Source organism: Vitis riparia, chromosome 12 (genome assembly GCF_004353265.1).
Source record: "Vitis riparia cultivar Riparia Gloire de Montpellier isolate 1030 chromosome 12, EGFV_Vit.rip_1.0, whole genome shotgun sequence".
NCBI lineage: Eukaryota > Viridiplantae > Streptophyta > Magnoliopsida > Vitales > Vitaceae > Vitis > Vitis riparia.
Window position 1 is genome coordinate 2978278 of NC_048442.1, and position 18491 is coordinate 2996768.

The 18491-nt window shown below is 28.7% G+C and overlaps 2 protein-coding genes across 2 annotated transcripts; one reads left to right on the plus strand and one right to left on the minus strand.

Moving 5' to 3' along the window:
* Positions 1-275: 275 nt before the first annotated feature.
* LOC117927161 lies at positions 276-7507 on the minus strand. The gene is made up of 11 exons (XM_034846579.1): positions 7315-7507; positions 7101-7178; positions 6463-6706; positions 4829-5038; positions 2972-3007; positions 2612-2859; positions 2317-2520; positions 1618-1710; positions 1430-1537; positions 1007-1356; positions 276-514 (listed from the first exon to the last, which is right to left on the minus strand). The coding sequence occupies exons 1-11, from the start codon at positions 7492-7494 to the stop codon at positions 475-477; spliced, it is 1791 nt and encodes a 596-aa protein (XP_034702470.1). The 5' UTR covers positions 7495-7507; the 3' UTR covers positions 276-474.
* Positions 7508-14332: 6825 nt separating this feature from the next.
* Positions 14333-15502, plus strand: LOC117926973 (protein DMP3). Its single transcript, XM_034846317.1, has one exon. It carries the CDS (start codon positions 14705-14707, stop codon positions 15422-15424), a length of 720 nt encoding a protein of 239 aa, XP_034702208.1. The 5' UTR covers positions 14333-14704; the 3' UTR covers positions 15425-15502.
* Positions 15503-18491: the final 2989 nt, after the last annotated feature.

Below are 18491 nucleotides of genomic sequence, written 5' to 3' on the forward strand. Positions count from 1 at the left end.
TCTGCTTTATAAAACTTACAAAATCAAATATCCCATCAGTAGTAACTTCTGCAAACAGAAGGTTATGGGAAGTTAAAGCCACATTTTTCTGTGGAATTGGGATTTAAATTTTTGTCACCAATTTTAGATACAGTAGCCTCCATCAACACTCAACACGGTCTTCATCTTTTTCTACTTCTTTTTGATAAACCAGCAAAAAATATATTAACAATGCCTATCAAAAGGATAATGGTCACACAAAAGAGTGCCAAAAGGCAAAAACATAAAACCTTTCCCTTTATAACCCAACTAATGAACCAAGTCTACCATAGACATTGTCGTCTTTTTGGGCTTCTTCTATGACAATAGCATAAGAGCAAATTCACCATGATATACAGTATAATTCTAGGCAAAAAGATACCAAACATGTGCTTGATATAACAGAAGGCACAATCAGACAAGCAGGGGAAAGTACCTCAAACTTCCTCATCTTGTTCATTCTTTTGGCTTCAGCTGGATTTTCATCAACCTCAACCTGTAATTGAGGTGAAATTATGAGAATACAAGGCAAAGGGCATAATGCTTGAATATACCTTGAAAATGTCAGAGGCATTTGTGCCACCAAGGGCTTCTTTGGGAGTGATTCTTGTAAAAGCAGTTTTAGGTTGTCGCACTTCTCTTGGAATCACTTCTATCAGAAACACATTCATGAAGAATCCATGTGTTTGAATTTAAAAAAAAAAAAAAAAAAAGAAGGTAATTTTTGGTTGAAGTCCTTGGCCAGTGCTAATTCAAAAGCACTTCAAGTGATTCTCTAGATTTTTAAAATTTTTCAAAATGCATAATTTTGCATTAGTAAGCATTTTTTAACCCTCTACGAATCACTCCCAAATGAATTCCAAATTAGTCACTGAAACATGAATCTCACAACCATTTCACAAAATGCTTAACTTGCTGGATAATGGTACCCATATTGAGATAAGACAAGAGAAAAACAAAGTCGTACCCAATCGCGGGGTTTCATTACCTTTGTTGAAACTGCTGCATATGCTGTTGCAATTGCTGTGCCATTTCATCTTTCATCTTCATCAGTTGTTCTTCCATCCATTCTTGCATCTCTTCCTGCATCTGTTGTTTTTGTAAAGCCATCTCCTCTAATTCCTTCCTTTGTTTTTCAAGTTGTTGATTTACAGATGCAAGTTGTTCTTTCACATAAGCAAATTCTTTCACAAGAGCCCCCACTGATGCCCTGGATCGAGTCCGACCTAATCCAAACCCCCGCACATGACCATGCCTACCCATCACCTGGGCATATAGTGCATCTACAGGTGCTGGTGATCTCCCGGCCTGTTGAGCTGATAGTTCCTCGAACTGGGTCTGCAATTGTAAAAAGTGTTATTAGAAACTTATGTTGTTAGTAAAAAGGTATACAAGAAGCAAAGCTTTTCACCATAATGCCTCTTGATTCATTATCAACCGGTGTCCCATCCTTCCGTGTATGAGTTAAGACAAACATCTCTATTTGATTAGGTGCCTTTCCATCCTTCCTCATCTGAGTCTGGCATCACCATAAATTAGTAACTACCAATGAAGCATAATTGTAATTAATCATACTCATACTCAATTCACATTCTTGACCTGTTCATATCGTATTTGTGCATGACTCTTCGAACCTGAAGTATGTCTGATAACATGTTTTGATCTATTTGCCTTGTTTCTCTCTGATACAGCCTGTATTGAATAAAACATAACTATACTTCGTCAAATCTTGGTATTTAGTAAGTGCATTATCTAAATCTACCAACTTAGATGGTGTTTGTTTTTTGGATAAATAGAAAAAGCCAAATATTTTGCCTTTTTCTATTCAACCAAAAGTAATTTGTTGATATCAACCAGCATAAACTGAACTTATTGATAACAAGTTCACTTTAGTTATATTTGTTGATATCGATAAGTTACTTTTAGTTTAATAGAAAAAGTAAAATATTTTGACTTTTTCTATTTGTCAAAAAACAAACATCACCTAGTGTTTGTTTGGATACACTTACAATTTTCCATTTTAAAAAACAGAAAATAGTAATAACTTTTGTATAAAAACACGGATTCTTACAGGCTTACATTGAAAAAGTAATATTTTTAAGAAATTGGTTAACAAAATTAAGCTATTAAAAAAATGCTTACCCCCCAAGATTTTAAAAATTTTAGGAGTAATTTTTAAAAGCAGAAGGTAAATTCATACCTTTTGTATAATAGCTTCTATCTTTTATAGATAAGTTTCTGTTTTTAAAAACAAAAAACAGGAAGAGCATCCACATGAAGCATTTGCAGTACTCTTACCTGTACTTCTGGTGTTCCCCAATAATGAACGAGCCACCTCCAATCATCCTGAGACACATCTGGAGGACAGTTGGACAACCTCTCCTCATCTGTGCTGTAAGGATCATAGTACTTTGCCTTCATTTTATATCTGTAGCTCCTGTATTTACTTCCCATGGAACTCATTACATAATCCTTATGTTCATCATCAATATCAAACTTCTCCTATATTTGATTGAAAAGATAAAATGTAAGTCAAATTTCTTGTCTAAAGACAATGATATTACATTTTAAATTAATACAAATTTCTATATACCAAGACAAGACCCCAGAGCTTCTCTTTAGCTTCATCAGGTACTTGGGACCAATCTTTAACTTGGAGAGGTGCATTACGTTGACAACGCACAAGTGTCCCCAAATAGCTAGTGAGTTTTTTCCCTTTCTCTTGTTGAACTAGTTCCCCATCCTCACTCCATTGAGGGGTAATCCTCTCCCCTGGCCTCAATCTAAGCAACCCAATGTAGCATGTGGGTCCACGTGTCCTCTTTCGGCTAGAGGATGAACCTGTTTTAAGGCATACAAATGTTATTGATGAAACACATTTATCAACTATAAGCAAACAGTATAACTAAGATAAGCATGTCATCCATCAAAACAATGACTCATAATGTGTTACCTTGACCTTTAGTTTGTTTTTGCCTGCTGGGCGAGCCTATAAAAATTGGAAAAGAATAAACAAACTAGTTTAGAAGAAAAGGTAAATTAGATAAGCAAAATCATATCCATTAAAATAATCATAATAAGCCATGGGACCAAATAAAATATCACAACCCACACATAATTTCAATTTCTACAATAAAAATAGAAAATAAACTTTCAAACACTGCACTAATCAAGCCTAGTACAGTTGGTCAAGCTAATTAAGTGTGACACAACTAATCAGCCAAATGTCCTAGTTTCGACCTACTTATTAGCCAACTTGTTGTTCTCTTTAATTAACTCACCTAAAATCCGTCTTGTAATTCAATTTGATGAACATGCAAGAGTAATTGTCTTGCTGACACTAAATTAGGATACTGTTAGCATCTTGCCAGCAAGCACGCCCAACTTATTCTGAGATCATTACTCATTCGTCTTTTCTGATCCATTGAGATATATCGGTCTGTTAATAATAATGATAATAATTATAATAAAGCAAAGCCAAAAAATTTAAATTCTGTGAACGATATGATGGAGTGCTCTAATTTCCCTGAGAGACTCAAACACTTCATTAAACAATTTCCAAAATTCTATTCAGTAATATGCATAAAGAGCCATTTATCCTAATAATAATTACTTCAAGATTGAAACTCTACTAAGTTCTATTTAGAATTCAACTAGATATCCTTGGAAGCAATGGTCATATCTGTCGATCAGATAGGCAGAAAATTAGTTCTAATCAGCATCCTTATTACCATGCTTCACTCCTGTAAGCCTATCATATTTTACAGATGCAACTTGGAATTAAAATCCAGTATTCAAACAAATGATCCCCCATGAACATCATTCACACTAATGAATTAAAGTTATGCAGATAATTTTAGCCTCATGACATTGTTTTCACTTAAATTCAAGATAGGACTATACTTTGTGAAAACATCAAACAATAATCAGCAAACTGAACAAGCGGTTCCAGAAACAACTCTAGAGCCCTTAAGATTGTCAAATTCAGTTTTTGCGGCCTTCTTGACCTTACACGAAAACTGGGACTTCCTTGGATTTGGTGCAGGCAACCAAAGAATAAGGGAAGAACCATACAATTCATCCAAACTTCTAAATTAAGATAATTTGGAAAAATTATAAAAACCATTTGTTGTAATGAACTATATGCAAGCTTATTTTCTATGAGTTTTGACGAAATCACCATTCTCTAATTGGATGAAGTTGGAAGCACCTAATTAAGTGGCACTATTAACATTCAAGTAAACAAGGACTTGTAAAACCAACTACTATTCAAGCAGTACAGAGAATATATGAATTACACTGTTATAGATGGGCCCAAAAGAAAGTGGGCTACAAGGCTGTGTGGGTGTGCATTTGTACATTGCATCTCCAAGTAACCTTTCAATCAGAAACCCATGTTTACAGGAAAAGTTTTGACAAACACAAAAACCAATGACAAACTACATGAAATTTCAACTACAGTAACAATGAATTCCTAATGAATCAACAGTACTCTGAAAAGAGGAATGGAGCAAGAAAAAGAGAGGTGTGATCTCAATTAATTTCATTACATCTGAAAGCACCACATATGACAGCCACATCTTGCCCTTAAGAGTGTGTATTGTGGTGACTTATCTGCCCTCTCTGTTCTATAAGGTACTTTATGTGAGATGACCAAAAAAGGGAAGGGAGGTTAGTAACCTTCTTTCATGAGAAATATGATTTTTGTAGGGTAGCATGGATGCATGAAAGGCTTACGAAGAAATACATATAAGAATGGTCCATGTTTGCAACTTCTTTACACAACCGATAAACTAGATGCAAAACTTACTTGATCTCGGTTGAGTTTCCTTGGAACTTTGCTGGAGTTGATGTGGCTGACTGGAGCTTGGTTGTGCTGACTTTAATCTCTTATGGGACAGGTGGGTGTGGGGCTGGCTGTGGCTTGAATGATCCTGTGGGCTTCTGGCCATTGGACCCTCTGAGAACCTAGGAGAACGTCTCTTGGGAGTGTCCTTAGGAGGCAGTGATGGTGTGTGTTCTATAGAAAAAAATAAGCAAGTGGATTTTAAGACTTATGTGTGAGTCCATATACATAAATATATTAAAATGTATATAATATATACCAATAAATATTACAAATTCAAATTCAAATTCCAAACCTCAAAATAATTTTTTTTTTTAGGCAAACAAACCACATATTAGAAAATGCCTTGAGAAAGGGGAATCCGACCTTGGCAACACAAGAAGATATGTGAAAGACAACAAAGCAAAAGGAACATAAACTCAAAGCAAAGGGCCTTAGACCTCCTCCAACTGCAACACATTTGACCCCAATAATAATAATATTGAGATAATCAGAATATTAAGAAGAATCCTTCCTGTCCAACAAATAATTACAAGGTTATGGACTGCATGATGCCTAAGAATGCTAATACGCTATGTCATTTCTAAATGATTTAAGGATTGAAACTCAAAATATAATACAGTAAGGAATTATTCTCAGCAGTGACCCATGTTATCAGAAAGAAAAGGAAACAATCAAATGTTTAAGACCAAAAGATTACAATTCAGCCAAAAAAGGGTACATTGTTCTCAGTTTTTGTCTTCCTAGTGCATCATTTTAAATTAATAGCAGGTTGCTTGTAATTGACTCACTAAATTCCCCAAAATTCTTTCTGGAACTTCTTGCATCACCCATATCAACTCTTGTGACAAAACTGTCGCAAGAAAAGTGTACAGAATGTGAAAATTAATTGCTTGGCATGCGTATCTCAGAGCTTAGCTAGTTTTATCAACTAAATTTGATTATTACTTCAGAAACCTTAAATGCTAGACACAAGATTGTAAGTGTCACTATTGCAGGAAACGACACATTTTCAAAGTTGAATTGTCCAACAAACAAATCACAGTCTAAGTTAATACTGTTTCAGAATGATCATGGACTAGTAAGCAAATCCCTTTTATTATCCTTTTTCTCCTGAAAATCTAAACAATAAAAAAAAAAAAAACCATAGAAGAATAGCAGCAAAATGAATAGAAAAAAAAAAAAAAACTTAATTATACTTCTTTGATGAACAGAAAAATAACCATTTGATGCATCTTTTGAAAAATTTCGGAATGTCCATAGTATATTTGAAAGAGCTTCAACAACATGAAAACTATCACCACAAATTATTGCAGAAATTACTATAGAAGACCAAAAATAATTTTTCCCCTCCTTCTTGGGTTATTGAATGGCTAAAAAGAGAAGAAGAAAAAGAAAGGGGAAAAAACCTGCAGTATCATTCATGTGATAGGTTAGAGAGAAATTTACTCCAATGGGCTTCAAACTGTCCTTCTAGTTAGTGGATGATCGAACAATAGAGTTACTAGTCAAATTCAGCATAGTGATAATGATGAAATTTCGTTATTTGTTATAAAATAAATATAAAAAATAAAAATTTTAAAAATAAAAATGCTCACCAGGAGCCATTCTTGGTTCAGTGCTGTACAACCCTACTGCATTCCAAAACATTATGAACGTCTCCTTCACCTGCTTCACAAGCTCCAGAAAGGGATCACCTGGTTTGTTGTATTTATAACAGTTCTCCCAAATGTATTGTACATCACTGAATACATCATCAGCATTCATATACTTAACACCATTTTCGAGATTGCGGCGTATTGTTCCAAAATCCATCGGTTTATCAATGACATCAAAATAATCCTGATCCCAACCACAAGACTATATTAAGAAAACAAACATGACAATGATTGTTGCATACAAGCATAACGATAGTCAACTACCCTCTACTATGTGTAGTTGATTATAAGTAAAGGGGATATTGAAGAAAAACTTGTTATCATATATAAGCACAGCCAAGAGAAATTTATTAGTCTTCATCCATAACCGAATCCCTCTTCAATAAAATGATCCACTTTATCTTCTGAAATATAAATTATAGTCAAAGCCCAAGAAACTATATGAGCTTTTATCTTCTAGCATCTCCTACGAAGAATTTTTCAGAGCCCCAAAAGGATAAGATGCTATGAGCATTATACTAGTTCCCACCCCTTAAAAACCAAACTTATTCAATATGTAAATTGCACTTTCTACTCACAGTTATTCCCAGCATGATAGGATTCACAGGAACATTGAATGGTTCAGCCACTTCCATACTCATAACCTTCTTAATGACCTAAAAATGACAAAATGATGAAAATAATAATTCCGTATGACAGCACCATATATGTTTCTAACAGAAATCAATAAAGGCATTGAATTTGAAATGTCAAATAGTTCTAAAAAGGCTCCATTGTAAATTTTCAACACACCGCAAGGGCAACAGTTAATTCTTCCTTCCTGTGTTGAGGATCCAGATGAGGTAGCATTGTTTCACCATGGCTCGTCTTCTCATTGTCTTTCAGTGAGGTATCGCTCATCCGGTTTGCATCAGCACCGATTGTAGGTGCATTAAATGGATTATTTTTCTTGGGTGCACATTTACTCCTCATGTTCTCAATGCTAGCAAGCCTGATAGATGAAAACAAGAAACACTATGATGAGCAAAAATGCTGCAGTAATAACTAATAAGTGTGTTATTCGACACTAAAAGCAAGCAAATGTTTAAGCCAAATAAAGCAGCATTTTGACATGTTCCAAGGAAGCATTTTTCTGCATTCATAATTGGAAATCGATTCTCTAGATTGCAAACATATTTCATTTCTTCCCCAGCAATACAAACAGGCAAAGCAGAAACCATACTGAGCAAGGTGACCTTAAGGTTATGTTTGGTCCCCGGAGAGTAATTAGGAAAGAAAAAAAATACTAAAGAAAATGGTTTTCTCATATTTGGTTTTTTTATGGAAAATATGAAAAAAAAAAATCAAATATAATTAAAATTAATTAGAAATTTATATATTTTAAAATTATTTAATCTTTATATAATAGAGGAAAATATGTGAAATGAGTTTGAAGAAACATTTAAAAATAATTTATTTTTTTATTTTCCTTCACCTTTTCTTTCCTTCTATCATTCCTCTCTATTTTCTTTCCCTCACATTTTCCCTCAATTTTTTAGGAAACCAAACATAGCCTTAGTCTATTCCATTGGACCCATTATTCCTATGAAACCCAATGCAGTCTCTTTCTCGATTGCTTTTCAAATCAACCAACAGCATATGAAAAACATTCAATCTGCTTAATTCACTAACATCACCAAGAATTTCCAAACACATGCTAAGATTTTTTGCCCCTCACTCCATGCAACTCAGGAATCAAATTTTTACTAATTCAAGTTTCAAAAAATGAGAAGTAGATGAAACCACTTAAAAGGAAAATTGATATAGAGCAAGAACATTTTTTTTCACTCAACAACTAATTCAAACTCATCATTGGTAATCCCAAACAATATTTTTTTTCCATTCTACAAAACACAAACAATACTCAATATTTAAGGTTCCATTTGAACCACAACATGATCCAAAAAAAAATGTGCCAAAAATAGCTCATGAAAAATATTTGAATTTTCTAGCCCTCAATTTTTTAAAAGATTAATGAAACTCATTTAGAAACACATACATTTTCAAATTATTCATTCTTTAGAAGAACAAATTTGGAGAAGTACCTAAAAAAATTCATGAAGTTTTAACACTTTTTTATTTTCCTTTATATTTCTTTCCATTTTCCTGTCTGTTTTCTTTATCTCAACCTCTGTCATATCCAAATGAAGTCATAGAGATATATGGGGAAAAAGATTTTATCGAGCCTTTTTTTTTTTTTTTTTTTTTTTTGTGGGGAGGATGGGTGAAAATTAAGGTTATGTTTGATTCCCGAAAAGTACTAAGAAAAGAAAAAAACTACAAAGGAAAATATTTTTCTAATCTCTGATTTCACAAGGGAAAACACAAAAGAAAATCAAATATAATTAAATTTACATAGAAATTTTTATATTTTTAAATTTAAATTATTTAATCTATACATAGAAGAATAAAAATAAGTGAAATGAATTTGAAATAGTATATAAAAATAATTTATCAATTTTAAATTTATTTTTTATTTTTCTTCACTTTTCTACTCTATTTTCTTTCCCTCAAATTTTTCACGAACCAAATATAGCCTTAATTGTTTTTAAAATATATTGTATACTTTTTTGCTTTTTCTTATCTATATTTTCTTTCCAATTTTCCATGATCCAAACATCATTGCTTAGTTCAAATCATAAGAAAAATAAATAATACTTTGAGTAGCTAATAAAGAATATTTATCTTTTCTTTTACTTTCTCGTCCTAAGAACCAAATATTTATCTTTTCTGTTCCTAAAAACATTTCTAAATTGTGTTTATGAACAAAATTCTATTTGAAACTCAAATATAAAAACCAATTCTCTTGGCTTTATTCTCCACGAAGTTGTATACCCAAAAGCTTTCTAAGTATTCTCCATCTTTTTAATTATTGCAAGAAGGCTATACATGAAAAATAAAAAAAAAATAAAAAATAAAAGTTAAAAACACTTTAAATTTGCTCTAAAGAAACAACTCATTGTCACAAAAAATTATGGAAAAATAACCATTTTCTACCAAGAGTATCTCATACATGTTTTATAAGTTAGAAAAAGAAAATTTGTTTTTAGAAAAATGAAAAACTATTTTCAAGAATAAAAAATTGTTTTCAAAAATAAAAAACTGTTTTTGAGAACATAAGAACCCGTTTCGCAATTGTTTTAAAAAACAATTTTCTATTTTCCAGAACAAAAAAAACAAGAAAACTAGTTTGGCAACTAAAAACTGTTTTTTATTTTTGGTTCTTAAAAACAGAAAACATGATGTTTTCAGAAAACATTTTTTAATTGTTTTCACTTGTTTTCTGAGGGCTATTTTAAAAAATAATTATACAAGCATATAGAAGAATTAAAAATAAAGTACTCGATAAAAAAAATTAAAATATATTAAAAAATATTAAAAACTAGTTAAAAAAGCATTTCAGGTTCTCAAAAAAACTTTTGTTATATAAAATATCATAAAACAGTTTTCAAAAACTATTCTTAAAACTGTATTTCAGAACTATTTTCAAAAATAGTTACCAACTAGGGCCTAAGGCTCCATTTGTAAAGCGTTTTAAAAAATAGTTCTAAAAAACAAATTTTAAGAATAGTAATTAATATTGTTCTTGATGTTTTATAGAACAAAAGTATATTTAGAAACTTGAAATATTTTTAACCTTTTTTTCTATATTTTTAAATATATTTTACATGTAGTGTTTTATTTTTAATCCTTTCATATTTATATAATTACTTTTTCTAAAAAATAAAAAAACGGGTGAAAATAATTTTAAATAATTACCCTATTTTTTAATTATAAAAATAGAAAACTGTTTTGATTGCCAAACATGATTTTTTATTTTTTTTTTTTTTTTTTGTGATGACTGTTTTAAAAAACATTTGCCAAACAGGCCTAAACAACTGTTTTCAATAGCAAAAACTCTTTTTCAAGAACAAGTTACCAAACAGCCCATACTTTCTTTCCTACCTTTTCCTAGGATCCAAACAAAAAACTCAACAATCAAAACCAACGGTTCTTCCGTCAGGAATTTGCATCACTTTTCACTCCAACTTAAATCAAAACCTAATTGCATCAACAACAATAAACACAATAATCATAACAAACTATAACAAAGAAGAATAAAAAGATAATTGAATCAGTGTCTACAGGGTAAAAAAAAAAAAAACAGACAAATGGAAACCCTAGGGAGAAAATTTGGTAGAAACTAATAGAAAAGCATTGTGTAGAGAGAAGACTTACAATGAGAGAGAAATTTGAGAGCTTGAGAGTTACAGATGGAGAGACGTTCCAAACTGAGACAGTAGGGAATAGAAGGAGCAAAGGACAAAAGGGTCTTTTTGACATTTTAAGGGCCGGTTGACTCCCCTGTACCTTTTTGTTAGTAAGAAACCTTTCAATGGATATTCATTTAAATCATTTGGAAATAAATAATAAAATACATTAGTTTTTTTTTTGGTAATATATTATGTTTTTTTTTTTGGAAGAAAAGAAAATCACTCTAAATTATTATTTCTAAAATAATTTTTAAAAATTTATAGAAATTTGTTTGGAAATGTTTTTTTTTTCCTCAAAAATTATTTTATAATGTTTCTTAAAACAAAATTTTATTTGAAAATTTAGAATATTCTCAAACTATTAAATTTAAAAAAAAAAAAAAAAATATACTCACTTAAGCGAGTTCTCTAAAGTTAAGTTTGGTGCTGGAAAAATATAAAAGGAACTTTTTTTTTTTTAAGAAAAATGATTTTTTTTCATGTTGGTTTCATTATAAAAAATATGAAAAAATATATCAATTAATTAAAATTTATTAGAAATTTATGTACTTTTAAATTATTTAATATCTATAAAATCGAGGAGAATGAGTGAAATGAGTTTGAAGAAATATATAAAAATAATTTATTAATTTTAAATATTTTTGTTTTCTTCACTTTTTATTTTCTCATATATATATATTTATTTTCTATATTTTCTCTCCAACTTTTTTCAAAAATTAAACAGAGTGTAAGGGTACATGTGAATTGTAGCTCATAACATTTTTTACCTTAGGCTCGTTGAGAATAAAAACATCTTCCTAACATCACATTTGTAGCATTATCATTATCATTACTTGCTAGGCATAAGCCAACTACTCATTAATGGAATTATTTTCCCCAATTTGCATATAATTATACTAACTTATTGATATATAAGTATACATTTAAATCTGTTTTTAAGAATAAAAAACTATTTTTTATTTTTTAGTTGTCAATACTTGTTTTCCTAGGTGAAAATCCTCTGCAATTTAAAGCCTTAAATGTTTAGTTCTAAAAACTTAATAAGAAAAAAAATATATTAAAAAAATAATTTTTTAATATTTGATTGTATTTAAGAAAATATTAAATAAAATAAAAAATAATTAAAATTAATTAAAATTTTATGAAATTTTAAATTATTTAATTTTTATATAAAAAAAAAAAGTTAAATATAAGTGGAGCGTGCTTGCTTGAAGTAATGTATAAATTATTATTTACTTTAAATCTCTCAAACCCTAAAGCTCCCATTAGATAAAAAATAATAATAACAATAAAATAAAAAAATAAAAAAGATTTTTTATTCTTCGAAATATTTTCATATATTTTCTTTAATTATATAGAAAGTATTACAAAATAGAATTTGAGATACTTTTTAACAACAATAATAAATAAATTGACAGAAAACACAAAATAATTTATAATTTTCTAATAACTTTTGATTTTATCAAAATCAAAACTTAAATACTATTTGATAACTGTTTTGAAAAATAGTTTTTTAGAACAGTTTTTAAAAACTGGTGTTTGATATTTTGTAGAATAAAAATTTGTGTAAGAACCTGAAATATTTTTAACTTATTTTTTTATATTTTAAAAATAATTTTTAAATCTAATATTTATTTTTAAACATTGTTCATGTTTGTATAAATTATTTTTTAAAACACAATTAAAAGACATTCTTTAAAAACAACCCATTTGTTGTTTTTAATAACAGAAAATAGAAACCCCTTTTTCTATTGTCAAATGTCATTTCTTGTTTCTATAATGGTGAACAAAAAATTGTTTTTAAAAAGAGTTGCAGAACAAACCTTTATGCCCTATTTGGAAACTTTTTTCAAAAACAGTTTTTTGTCATTTAAAGAAAAAAATATGTAAAACATGACAACTAAAAAATAAAAAATAGTTTTTTATTCCAAAAATAAAAAATAAGATATTTTCAAAGAATATATTTTAATTATTTTTACAATAATTTTTTTAAAAAATATATAGAAAATGATTAAAAATAAAATATTATATATAAAATTTATTTTTAAAAACATAGAAAATAGATTTTAAAAAACATTTCATATTTTCAAATAGAATTTTTTTAGAAAAAAAACAAAACATCAAGATCAGCTTTAAAAAACTGTTTTTATAATCTTTAGAATTTATTTAAAAAACAATTACTAAACAATATCTTAATTTTATGGATTTTTTACTATTCACATAATATGTGACAAAAACAATTAATTATTATTTGAATAGAAACATAGAATAAATCCACTCATGATGTATTCTTGAACCATAAAACCTATACATTAATAGCATCCAAAGCAACCATTTCTTATCACGAAAGACTCTTGACTTGACCCACAATTGATAAACAAATTCAAAAGAGTAGTTTTCAAAGCCGTGTACTCCACTCCATAAAAAACTAATTTTACCAAATTTTTCATAGATAATTGTAATTTCACTAAAAAATTACATCACATCTTTCAATAAAATGACGTAAAAAGATATTTAATAAAGAAGATAATAAAAAAAATTACAAAATTGATAGGTTTTACCTAATTTATTATTTAAGCTTTCTCAAAAATTGACTTTCACTCAAGGCAAAACATATTAAATGTTTTTTAAAAATTTAGTAATATGTTTACATTTTAAATTGAATTTAAAATTTCATTTGCTTGGATTGAATTCATCTAAAATATTGATATATTATTTCAAAAATTTTAAAAAATAATAAAAATAAATGTATTGTTGTTATTATTATGTGACCTAAATTTTAAAGTGAAAATTTAAATATATTTGAAATTTATTTTAATAATTTTTATTATATGTAAATGAAAATTGGAAAAAAAATATTCACAAGTGTTATTGTTTTAAAAATAAAATTAGTACTGCTATTCAGTGTTTGAAATATAGTTAAAATTCATTTTATAACGATTGTAGAAAACATTTTTAATATCTCAAATACTAAATGATAAAAAATTTTAAATATTAAAAAATATTATAAACGTTTTTTAAAATTACTTTCCAACGGGTTATTAATATTATTGGTTTTTTAAAATTTTACTCAAAATTTGAAATATTGGGAAATATCACTCATATTTTGTTGAAATATCGTTGATATTTCATATTTAAATATTCAAATATGGATGATGTTATTTCATGTTTAAATATTCAAATATAGATGATGAATGAGAAAATGGGTATATCTTCGATATTTTGGGTTGGATTTTTTAAATTTTTTAAATTTTTAAGTTTTATTTATTTCTTTCCACGTCACATGATAATTAAAGAAGCTTCTTTATCTATAAAAAAATAAAAAATAATTTAAAAGAAAAAACATTTTTTTTTGTTTTTTCTAGTTTCTCATTTTTCATACATAGTACAGCCTTTTCCCCCACATGCACACGTTGTTTTTATTTATGTTCTGTTTCCCTTCATCCATATGATGAGCATGAATTTTATAATTATACTCAACATCCAAAATCCAGCACATCAACATTGAGTCAGTCAACCAAGCTATGGTACTACGAAGGAAACCTCCAAGAAAATGACTACCCAAATTTTCTTTCCAGCCAAGCAACCCACCTAACCACCCTTATCAATGTTGTGATCATTCCTCATCTTCCTCATTAGTCATTCCCTTCTTATTTGCCTCCCCTCCTTTCTTCACCGTTTCTACCTCCTTCCAATCCTGCCAAATTTAGAAATTTCGGTACAATTATTCGTTAATTTTTGTTTGTACTGTTCTATACTCGTTTTCTTCTTCATCATCATTATTTTCTCGGAAAATTTGAATCGTATTGCCTTTTTAAAAGATTGTTTGATCATCCTCATTCGTCGTCGTCATCATCTGAGAAGTTTGTGAACTTTCTAGTTCTCTGAAAATGGCTCTGAGAGCTAGGCCTGTGACATCCAAGCAACCATCGGAATCGGAAGAAACCCTAAAAATCACCCAAACATCCTCTAGTGACGATGAAGAGGTCTCGGACCTCCCGAAACCCTACTCGTCATTATCACCACCGCCATCGCCGTCATCGTCAGCGCCGTCGACTCTCCGACAACGCGCTCTCTCACAAACCCTAGCTTCCACCGCCAACCTCGCCAACCTCCTCCCCACCGGCACGCTCCTGGCCTTCCAGCTCCTGACGCCGGTCTTCACCAACAACGGCGCCTGCGACGCCGTCACCCGGTCCTTGACGCTCATCCTCCTCCTCCTCCTCGCCTTCTCCTGCTTCCTCTTCAGCTTCACGGACAGCTTCAAGACCCCCGACGGGCGGGTCTTCTACGGCATCGCCACCTTCAAGGGGCTGTGGCTGTTTGATTATGTGGATGAATCGGGGTCGGCGGCAAGTCTTCCTGATCTGAGCAAATACAAGTTTCGATTCATTGATGGGGTTCATGCAGTTCTATCAGTGCTGGTGTTTGTTGCAGTGGCTATGAGGGATAAGAATGTGGTGAGCTGCTTCTACCCACAGCCTGCTCGTGAAGTTCAAGAGGTTTTGGACATTGTTCCTGTTGGGATTGGGCTCATTTGCAGCTTGTTGTTTGTGGTTTTTCCCACTACAAGGCATGGCATTGGGTACCCCGTTACACATGCCAAGTAATAGCATTCTCCGGGTTTTTGATAAAACACGATACATAAATAAATATTAATACTAAGAAAAATTTATTTATTTTAGAAAGATTTATTATTTTATTTGTAATTTTTAGATGTTTAGACACTATTATTCATTGTTTTAATCATAAATTTGTAAGAAACAAAAAGACTTGTTTGTACTTTGATTTTCTTTTAGGGAAATATAAATCATTTAAGTAATTTTTAATTTCTTTGCCTTTTTAGATGAGCAATTTGAATTATTTTGGAGGTTTGGCTTTGTGGGGTTTTTCTCTTTTTGGTTGGTTTTGTTTTTTTGGACGTTGGTATTGTTTATTGATGAGAAAGGTTGGTACCAAAAGGAAAGGAATTGCTCAATAAAAGTACCTACTTGCCAAATAATTCTCCATGTCAATCAATACGTTTGGATTTTTGGACAAGACACAACTAATATATATATATATATATATATATATATATATATATATATATATATATATATATATTTGTTTTTAAAGCTCAGTTAGAAAGTATTTATTTATTTTTACTATATAGAAAAAATCAAAATCTTTTAATTTTTCTATTCAACTAAAAGTAATTTGTTAATATCAATTAATATAATTAAAATGAACTTGTTATAATAGGTTTAATTTAGTTATAATGATTAATATTAATATGTTAAGATTAAAAAAAAGTATTTTGTATATATTTTTTTAAGAAAAATGCAATTAATGAATTATTTTTGGGTCATTTGATTAAAATGAATGAAAATTATCCTTAATTTATAAAATTAACCCTCTATTTTTTTCATTCTAAAAAATACCTTTTGGACGCAAATATTGTTACCTTTTTTTTTTTGGTAAGAATAACTCTTTTTTTAAATCGTATATGTAAATAATCAAAAGATTAAAGGATATTTGTGTAAAAAAAAATGGAGATACGTAAGTTTTACAAATTTTGGATTTTTTTCATCCCTTCCGATCATTTAATATATATATATATATTGTGTGGGTTAAGTTTTTTTTGGAATTTGGGAGTTAGATTATTGGTAGGGGATGGACGGCACCAAAGAAGGAGCAATCTAAAGGGGTTTGAATAACATATGATTCAACAAAAGTATATTGACTTTTCATGGGAAACTCTGCCCATTTCTACCAATGAAATTGGTGTCTCAAAAGCCAAAGAGGAGAGGTAGACAAAGAGAAGAAGCCTAGGGAAGCAGCAGTGTTAGGTCTTATCCACTCTTCTATGACGGATTGGTCGTTGACACCTAACCCAATAAAACAAGTAAGGGTTTGGCTTTCTTTAAGTAACGGAACCTTTCCCATACCACTTTAAAAGGGACGCTAATTAAGAGGTGGTATTATTTTATATTTATTATTTTTATAATTAATTGATTAAATTGATGAATTAATCCTCGTATTTATAAATTTAACCTTTTTCATATTTTTGTTTAAAGAGTAACTCATTTTTTACTTAAATGTCTTTAATTATTTAAAGTACTTACATCTAAGATTTTTTTTAATTTAAAAAAATATATTTTTGAAAGAAAAGAACGAGAATATTTATATCTTATAAAAAAAAATGATAGAAGTTTAGATTTCCAAAATTGGTTTTCACTTACCTTTTTAATAAAATAACTTTATATATATATGCTTTTTTTTATTCCATTTATTTGTATTTTATACTCTAATCCTATATATTTATAACTTCATTTAAATTTTGAGATTTCATTATATATATTTAACTATTCAGATGATAGATTTCATAAAACCCAAAATAATATCCTATTTTTTAAAATGATATATTATATTTTGTGGTAAAATTACTTGAATTATTTGGTTAAAAAATGATGAAATAATCATCATATTTGTGATTTTAACTTCTTTCATATTTTTTCTTAATAACAACTCATTTTTTACATTATCGTCTTTAACTATTTTAAGTATTTGTATGTAGAGTTAAAAAGAAATTGTTATTAAAAAAAAAAAAAACGAGAGTATTTTAGTTAAAATTGGGTAAAAAAAAAGATGAAAGTTAAATTTTCAAAATTGAGTTTTCAGTGACCCTTTTAATTAAATAACCCAAATTACTTCTTTTTTTTTTTTCCTTTTTTTTTCATTCTATCTTTTTTCCATATTTTCATTAATTTTTCAATATCCAAATCAATAAATTAAAGGATATAAAGTGCTAAAACTATGATTTCACATTGAATATAACCATTATTTCTATCATTTTTCTTAATGTTTTTTTTTTTTTGTAAGACACTTTTTTTTAATTTATTATATATTTCTTCTCAAACCCTAACGAATATTTTCTAAATCAATTGGAATGACCCATTATTAAAGACAAAATTTAATAATAAATGCATTAATTATTTATTTATGTAGTAAATAAATAATCATTTAAACTTGTGAAAGAAGGAAAAGAAATAGATGGGAATTAATTATTGTTAATAATTTAAAATTTGAGGATTTTTAATACAGTTATGATTAAAATGGATGAAATCATCTCTATTTTGTAAATTTAACCCTTAACTTTTTTTAATCCTAAAAAATGCCCGACAAAAATATCCTTATTTATTATCTTACAAAAATAAATTTTTTATAAATGTAAATAATTGATATGTTGAGAGAAATTTATGTAAAAAATAAGTTACTTTTCCATATAAAAATAGAGGAAATTATTATTAATAATCTAAAATTTGAGGATTTTTATTATTCAAATAGAAAATTTTTATAATAAGGAACATATTTTAAATTACATTGAATTCTTTTAAAGAATTTTTTTTTTCCAAAATAGTTCATACAAATAATTTTCATTGTTTTCACGAACAAAATTTTATTTGTGATCTCAAACATGAAAACTAGTTTTTATGATTTATTTTCAATAAAAGCATTATGAACTTTCGTATAATATAAAAGTTCGATATAATTTTTGCATAATATAAAAGTTTTTAAAACATCCTCTGTATTTTTAATTATTTTATTTAAAAAAATAAAAATGAGAATGTTTTATTTTTATATTTACCATGTCAACAATATTACTCTCTAGCCAATAAACATATAAAAATGATC

What these genes read in the sequence shown, in the direction of transcription:
- LOC117927161 (XM_034846579.1), bottom strand. Translation starts at nt 7,494, where the DNA reads ATGAGGAGTAAATGTGCACCCAAGAAAAATAATCCATTTAATGCACCT. An exon ending in GGAAACTCAACCGAGATCAA is followed by an intron (nt 3,008 to 4,828) that starts GTAAGTTTTGCA and finishes CAATTTTTATAG; the next exon opens with GCTCGCCCAGCAGGCAAAAA. An exon ending in ATGAATCAAGAGGCATTATG is followed by an intron (nt 1,357 to 1,429) that starts GTGAAAAGCTTT and finishes TTACAATTGCAG; the next exon opens with ACCCAGTTCGAGGAACTATC.
- LOC117926973 (XM_034846317.1), top strand. Translation starts at nt 14,705, where the DNA reads ATGGCTCTGAGAGCTAGGCCTGTGACATCCAAGCAACCATCGGAATCG.